The following is an 8,395-nucleotide window of genomic DNA, read 5'->3' on the forward strand; positions in this document are numbered from 1 at the left end:
CACTTCCTATGGGAATGTGAAGTCAGTAACTGTGAATGTGCAAAAACAGATGAACAGACAAATCTGCAGTCAAAAAACCGAGCTGTACTTTTACAGTCAGAGACTGTTACGTTTTGTTGTCCCACTACTGCACTTGGTCTGTATTATAAACGTCAATACATCAAATTATTAATAATTAAACAAACTTTTTATATGACATGAATAAAAAGTCATTTTATTTGATTTATTCAAGTTTTCACCAATTATCCCTAATCCACATACATTGTTTGTTTTTCTTCCACTCAACTTTCCATTCAAATGCTTGGATGTTTTTTTAATATTTAACCAGTATGTAAACTGGTTTAAACTGCATTCCTCATTTGTCTGTCTGTCCTCATTCTTGTGTTGCATTTATTTGAGGTAGTTTAACTCTTGTAACGACAATTATCAGTCTTATTGTAAACCTCAGCTGAGCTTCAGTTATGTCAGACAGTTTAAAAGATGCCCCATCATGGCTTCTCAAAATAAATGTGTGCTGATAATATCTGATTTGGTTCTGGTTTCATTCGTCTGCTTCTTTTCGGACTCTTTCCGGCAACCAACCAGCTCAAACATGAACAGTACTTTGCTGTCTGAATGACAGAAAATCCTGAGGATGTTTAGATGTAAATTCATTACTTTTAGCTTACATGGACTTAGTTAATATGCACAATAATGACCTGAAGCACACAAGGAGGCCCCATCCAAATGGGTTAAGAACTAAATGAAGTTAAAACAATTCTGCTGTATTTCCCCCAGAATGACAGTAAAGACAAAAACTAATTGACTTAGGACTCCTAAGTCAACTCTCCTAAGTTAGGAGACTATTAGTTTTCTGCACAAGGTCAGAATGGTTTGGAAAATATTTTCCTTTAATAAATGAACTCATGATTTAAAAACTGAAATTAGTATTTGCTCAGATTATCTATCTCTAGTAACCAGAAACATCTTAAAGACATTATTTGGCCTTTAAAGCTCAGCTATGGTTTTCTAAAGGTAAACATCTTCTGCATCACCATTATTTTTGCAATGCTTGATGTTAAAAAGTTGCAAAAATTACTTTGAAAATGAAATTAATTGCTTAAAGACAGTCTAAAGTCAATGTGGAAGGGAAAGGTCTATAATCAATTAGACCAAAACTGCAATAGTGAAAGTGATGCAGGTACAACATATACATCTGGCGTTTTTAATCAAAGTAGTAAAGTGAGAATAACATCAGTCCTGCAGGTCGTCTTGTTGGGCCTGTTTGAGCCAAAACATTCTGGTGTGAATAATAAAAGTGAAGCACAGACAGAACGTTTCCTCCCTGTTTGGTTTAGCAGCCTGTGAATGTCCCTCACAACACAGCAGCATGTGGGAAAATTCATTTCATCACTATAAAGGAATGATGAAGTGATGTCTCACTCCCCGTTGGGAAACATTTGCTCGGATTTAGATCAGGACCTCTGGAAACAGGAGGGATTGATTCTAATCCGTGAGATCCATGAGCAAAAAGAGACCAGTTGTTCTGGGAACAGTTCTCGTGTTTGGAGAACGCGTCTGAAGGGGTGAAACTTTCCTAAAATGTTCCTGTGAATGAAAAAATAAACTTCTTGAAAAATAAATTACTTCCAAGCCTGCTAACTTGAATATTGGGATTTTTTTGAGAAAAATTTCTAGAGAAAATCTGAGAAGCATACTCAAAATATCTGAGTTTTTTGGGGGGAAATTTAGTCTTTTTTCTAACTACAATTACACTAATACTAATGCTAATCCACTCAGCTAATGCGGGGATAAAGATGTTGGAGAGCAGTGGATTGACCACAGCGCCCCCTGGTGGTTTAAGCTTATACTAAACGCCTGCACTAGAGAAAACAAGGTCAAACTTTGGATATATGATCAATTAAAACGACAGTGAACAAAACTGAGGACTTTTATAATTATTAAAACAATCTGTGTTTGTCAATAACTAGGAACTCCAAGCTAAACTACAAGCTGGATTGATCCAGATAAGATAAATGCTGATGGTCTTCAAAAAGGTTTATTTGTTGCATCTTCTTAGGCTCCAATCAGCTAACAGTATTCCAGTACTTGTAGAGGAGAAAGAGGAAGGCAGCCAGGAGAACAGCAGAGAGGATGTGTCTGGATGACTTGAAAAACAAGATGCCTTGGTTCAGTGTGCACACAAACACCAAGATGGTCGACATGACAACAAGCAGCAATCTGATCAGCTTTTCGAGGATAATCTGTGCTATGCTGTCTTCGTGTCTCACAATATCCATCTCTTGCTGCTGCTGCAGCTCCATCTTCAGGAGATGGCTCTGGCATTTTTCCAGCGCCTCCTACAGAACAGAAAAGATAAGATAAAGTGGAAATAACATTGTTGGAATGAAATCTGGTGCTGAACGCTAAATTGATAATATTGCAATAGTTGCATTATCAATGTCTAATACGTCTGATAAAATTCTCAATACTTTCACAGATCAGAACCGCATGGATCTGGAAAGGCTTTTAGCTCAGCTAGGTGAGTGGAATCAACTAACTCACTCACTCTTTGGTTGCCTAGCAACAACCTGTCGAGTAACTTGCACAGCAACAGTTTCATGCTGTGCCTCAAAACTGCTTAAAAATAAAACACAATGTTGTGGAACGAAAACTGTGGATAAAACAGAAACGATCACATCACCAGTTTGGCATATTTCAGATATAAAAACAACAAATCAATAGCTATTAAAGTCGACTAACATATCATGATAAGTTTTTCAGTCATATTGGGACCCCATGAAAAATTATTGTAGAAAAAGCTTCAAAGCATATTCATCTTTTACTGGAGCATCAAAATCTCAAACTGAACATGTTAGAAATATCAAGTGTTTAATTTGAATGGAAATAAAACTGAAGTTATCTGGATCTACAGAGGAACGATCTAGAGTCACCACACAGCTTCAGTTATTACAACTGGAAACTAAAGGTCAGCCTTCAGTCTGGGTGTGGTGATGGACTCAGACCTGAACATTCAGAGCAACATAAAGACAGTTACAAAGTCAGACTTCTAACACCTGAAGAACATTTCCAGGATTAAAGCAAGATGTGATTCTTTGAGCATAAATACCATGTACAACATAAGAGTCTCCCGTAGGGAATTAAAGGTACATTTTTAAAGAAAAAGTTGGAATTTTCAGAAAATCTGGAGTATTAAGGCAGGAAGTGAAACATGGTTCTCAGTGATGCATGAAAACCTTAACTGGTTGCTTACAGAAAACTCCTCTGCTTTGCTGTTATACCGAATGTCAATGATTTTCTTTGTGCTGCTTATCTCCTCTTTCAAGTTCGACGTTTCCCTCTGATGGAGCTCAGTCAGGTAAGCGAGTTCCCGCTCCAAACCATTCAGCCTGCCAACCCAAAACACCGCATCACGAAAACAAGTCAGAACTCTGAATTATGAGGTAAAAGTGAGAATTCTGATTATAATGTAGTCAATATTCAGAGGTTAAAGTCAAAATTCAGAAAAAAAGTTAGAAATCTGAGAGGAAAACTCTTAATTCTGAGATTAAAATCTGAATTCTTAGAAAAGTCAGAATTCTGAAAAACATTTTGACAAAAAATTCTTAATTCTGAGATTATAGTCAGGACTCTGAGGGAAAAGTCTGGTTCCTTTCTTTGTTTTTGCAGTGGCAGAACTGACCTTGACCTTTCTTCCTCCAGCGCATGCAGCATCTGGTTGTGGTCCCGCTGGTACTCGGTTCTCAAGGTTTTCAGGGATTTCTCGAGGTACTTATGGGTTTCTCTGATGTGCTGGATGTCAGTGAGCGCAGTATTCACAAGTGCGGTTTTGTTCTCACTGTGAGACTTCACAGTTTCCCTGGAAGAAGACCTGCTTCTGGTGCTGCTTGCCTGGAGCTTGTCTACAGAAGATGAGGATGACGAGTGCCTCCGGCCTCTAGCTTCACCTTCGTGGGTTTCATGCATGTCCTTCACTCTGCCAGACTTACGGATGGAGAAGGAGAATTTCACTGATTTAAATTTGTCTGTTAAAAATAAAACGCCTCCAAATGCATCAGCTTGTGTTGAGGGATAAATTTGTGTGATTCTTGAATTGGAGTCAGGAGCCGCACAAAATCAGTCCACCGGCCAATAAAGGCCCCCGCGCCCCACTTTGGACACCCTGGTATAGATTTGAGTAATTTTGTTGCCCCTTTCATCCCCCCAGATTTTCTTAGTTTGTTCCAAAAAATAATAAGATGCTTTTATTTTGATAATCCGGTGTTGAAGTCCTTCTTCACGTTATTTAAATGTGTTTAATATTAATTAATCTGCACAATATAGTGTTTAATTAAAAAAATTCAGCTCTTTTTTATAGCATCAATCAGACATGCTCAGCATCTCCGTTTTGAATCGTTTCCACCAACAAACAAAAACGGATCTGGAGACGAAAATGAGAAAAGCTGAACTGAATTATGATTTCACTCACCTGGCTTCAAACCGGATCATCCGAAACGGGTCAGGGTTCGGAAATGGATCATAGTTTGCGCCACCTGACTGACGCCGCTGAACTGTTGAACTACAGCCACGTTGCTAGGCAACAAATTGTTCGAGTTACAGTTGGAAAAAGGCGATTTATTGCTATAAAGGATCATTTTTAGCAGAAGAACATTGAAAAAGGATTTCTAACACACATGTCTACTTTTCTGAATAAAGAAATGGAAAAACAAAAATAATCGAGCCTTTGAGGAGCACAGGTAGGGAAATGAAATCCAGGTGTTAAAATAATGTGTCACAAGTAAACATGGGAAGTGACGTGTTAATTAAAAAAAACAGCTAAATGAAGAAAATGAGAGCAGATTTTAAACCAACTTCAGGACCGTATTTTTTCCAAGGATTAAATCTTTTCCTGAAATAATGAGGCAAAAAAGACCGACGGCCACTTCCTGTCCCCACATTAATAATTTCTTTTACAATAATGTGAATAATTTTGGAAGTATTGCTCAATTTATTGAACTTAAATTCTGTAAAGTTAGATTACATTTCAATCTTCTCCTTCCTTTTGTTTTCCAGATTTTTTGAATCGAGACTCTTCAGATTTGTATATTTTGTCGCCCTCTGCTGGTGCTTTAGGAGGATTGGTTGTTCGTCTTTCTGGTGTTTAATTTTAATAAATAAAAAAACTTCTAATTCAAATGAATTAAAACAATATTAAACTTTTAAATGTTCTTGTCATTCTTGCAGACAACATTAAAAACTGATTGACCACTGGCCTTCATTGTTCCAGTGTTTTTAAATGATTTGATTTGTTTTATTTCTACAGAGGCAGAAAACCCAAAATTATACTCAAGCAATAGTAGCACCACTTCAACATGTCTTTACTAAAGTAAAAGCAAAAAGTATCCATCCAAGAAATTATCTAAGTAAGACAAAAAAGTTATTTGATAAAAATTTTACTGGTCAAATGATCAATCATTTAATAGTTAAAAATTACATCATCAGACGGACCAAATTATAAGGTTAAGTGGAAATTTTGACATTTTAAGGATGAAAATCACAATAATTCATATAATTAATAAAAAAATAGCAAAATCAGGCAGAATAATTTTTTTTCCAAATCAGTTTCTTTCAGTTTCTGTGTGAAAGTTTGGGTAAAACATGTTTGTTTTTTAAAAACCCACCTGTTTAGGATTGTATTTGAAACTTAATCAATTATGGAATTTGACTTAATGTCGTGTTTTGATTATTGATTCTATCTTGCATTGTGTTTCTGTGTTTGATATGATGTGAAGCACTTTGAAATGCCTTACTGCTGAAACGTGCTATACAAATACAATTTGATTTGATTTGATTTGATTTTTATTTCAGTGGGTAGAAAATCCAGAAATCTTACCCAAGTAAGAGTAAAGATACTTCATAATAAAATTACTCAAATAAAAGTAAAACAAACAGTATAGCAAAAATACTGATAAAGTGAATTTTTTCAAAAAAAAGTCACTAAACTAATTGCAATTGAGTAAAAGTAACTAGTTACCCAACTCTGTATTTCCATAACTTCTGAAGGAAACACAGTTAATTGATTGTGCTATTAAATGGTTCCATGTTCCTGGAAAATACATTTAAACCCAAAGTTAATAAAAACAAATAATGTCCCACTGAACAACCAGCAAGTGCGACTGAATGTTTGACTCTCTTTGGCTGAAATGATGAAGTGGAAAAGTTCTGAGTTCAGAAATCAGAGCTGGTCATGGACTGATTACAGATCCGATCTGATCAGTCAGAATAATTCAGATGATCTCAACCAACCAGGGGGAAATCTTAGTAACCTTTGCTTTCTGCACACGGCCCAGTCTTTGGTGTCATACTGGTGATTTAGTCCCAGAATTTTATTTTTTGTTCACCTGTAACTGTTTATTTCTGTAAATATATAGTGGAGAGAAGGTGATTTCTCTGACTCACATCATGCACAAACACTGACAGCGGAAATCATCTGATGACATGGATTCATATTTTCTTGCACTTTCACTCTACACTCTGTAATCAGGAATTAAATATGCTTCCTTTGTGTGTGTGTGGGTGTGTGTGTGTGTGTGTGGGGGTGGGGGTGGGGTATCTGTGTGTGCATGTGTGTATGTGTGTGCGTGTGTGTGTGCATGTGTGTGTACATGTGTGTGTGTGCATCAGGCACTAATTGGACTGAATTTCACTGAGTAACAAAAGATCAGACTCGAAAATTCCAGCTCCGGTCTGCACAGGCTCGGCTTTGTTGTCGTTTCGCGGCTGTTTGCTGTGTTAACAGTTATCCCTTCATCTCTCTCTTGCTGTCGGAGTCTTTTTCGCCTTCCCTCTCTTTTTCTCCTGCAGCCCGTGAAAGGATTTGGTTCCCTCAACCTCGGCACAGTCACCTCAACTTGTGAGGAGCTTCAAAGCAAACTTTGAAATCGCCTTTTTAACCCAGGAATGGACTGTGGGTTTCCAGTGAAGTGGAGACTTGCGTCTCTCGATGTGAAGCTGGTTGAGGTTTAGGTAAGTCTGAGATGCTCGAGCTGCAGAACCTTGAGGATGTTAGCGGCGCCGGGCCCCACGCTGATGGGCTCGGTTCTGATGAGATGGAGTGTAAGATCTGCTACTCTGCGTATAATCTGGAGAGCTGCAGGCCGAAGGTCCTGGAGTGCCGCCACCGGCTTTGCTCCAAATGTCTCTGTAAGATCCTGGACCTGGGTGAGTCGCCGCCGGACGCCCTGGTGTGTCCGTTCTGTCGCTGTGCCACCAGGTTCCTGGAAGGGGCTGTGAGGAACCTGCCGGATGACTGCAGCCTGGTGGCGAGGCTGGCTCTGCAGAGCAGGAATCAGAGGAACCTCCGGATCCAGCCGGACTCTGAGGCGGAGCTGCTGCTCAGCCCGCGGCGCCTGAACGCCCTGATGGGGAACAACCCGTCCTACTCTGCCTCCAGCCTCCCCTACTCCAGCATCAGGAGCTCTCCTAACTTCGTAGTCATCACCTTCATGGAGCCTCCACCGGCCGCGGCCCAGGACCTCCGGGTCGGCTCCTGCAGACTGACCCGGGACTCATCCAGTTCGGACTCGCTGGCCTCCGCCTCCCAGCAGTGGACGGTGTGGACCTGCACGGCCCTGCTGTGCCAGACCTCGGCCCGGGTTCTGGTGTGGGTTCTGGGGCTGCTGTACTTCAGCTCGCTGCCCATGGGGGTCTACCTGCTCATCATGCAGCGGACCACGGTCGGGGTGCTGCTGGTGAGCCTGGTGCCCGCCAGCCTCGTCTTGATCCTCATCTACGGCTTCTGTCAGTGTGTCTGCTATGAGCTACGGCACTGCTTGCCACCGTGACGGGCAGAAGAACCGGGTCAATCACAGCTCTGAAAGTAATGTGGATGTTTCCGCCTTAGACACTGAGAGAACGACCTAAATAAACCTCATTTTTATCCCCTTTAGTCTCACTTCATAACCCAGTTACTAATTCTCTAAGGAATCTGCTTCAAAAACCTTTAAATATCCGTGGATTTGTTATCTTATTGTGTATCGATATAGATGAACCTTTTAATCGATTAGGACCTTTATTGATAGAAAAAAAGGAGGAATACATTTCTGTCAAAATATTGAGATCAATCTCAATTTCTGAGTTTGAATAGTTGAAAATCTCAAAGTTTTGTAGATTAATCTGATATTTTTGTATTTTTATCAGGCAAATTTTTGACTTTTGAAACTCTTAAATATCAACATTTTATATAAACATTTTTGGAGATTAATTTTTTTTATTATTATTATTATGACTTTTGGAGCTCAGAGATTTCTTTGTTTTTCCAGTAAAATTCTGGGACGATTTAATGATTAATCTCAGAATGTTTCTAGAAAAAAATCATAAAGTTCTGAGTTTGAAAAGTCAAAGATTTGCTAAAAAT

General features: G+C 39.1%; 1 protein-coding gene and 1 long non-coding RNA gene across 2 annotated transcripts; both read left to right on the forward strand.

Annotated features, from left to right (window-relative positions):
• The first annotated feature begins 2 nt into the window (after window positions 1-2).
• On the forward strand, window positions 3-5,122 carry LOC116721095 (uncharacterized). Its single transcript, XR_004339511.1, has 3 exons — window positions 3-3,443; window positions 3,703-3,768; window positions 3,846-5,122. It is a non-coding gene; the product is annotated as an uncharacterized LOC116721095 (long non-coding RNA).
• A 1,698-nt stretch (window positions 5,123-6,820) lies between these two features.
• rnf182 (ring finger protein 182) lies at window positions 6,821-8,078 on the forward strand. The gene has a single exon (XM_032564591.1). The coding sequence runs from the start codon at window positions 7,017-7,019 to the stop codon at window positions 7,821-7,823; it is 807 nt and encodes a 268-aa protein (XP_032420482.1). The 5' UTR covers window positions 6,821-7,016; the 3' UTR covers window positions 7,824-8,078.
• Window positions 8,079-8,395: the final 317 nt, after the last annotated feature.

Source organism: Xiphophorus hellerii, chromosome 6 (genome assembly GCF_003331165.1).
Source record: "Xiphophorus hellerii strain 12219 chromosome 6, Xiphophorus_hellerii-4.1, whole genome shotgun sequence".
NCBI lineage: Eukaryota > Metazoa > Chordata > Actinopteri > Cyprinodontiformes > Poeciliidae > Xiphophorus > Xiphophorus hellerii.

Excerpts from the sequence above, each read along its gene's own strand:
- rnf182 (XM_032564591.1), top strand. The coding sequence starts at position 7,017 with ATGCTCGAGCTGCAGAACCTTGAGGATGTTAGCGGCGCCGGGCCCCAC.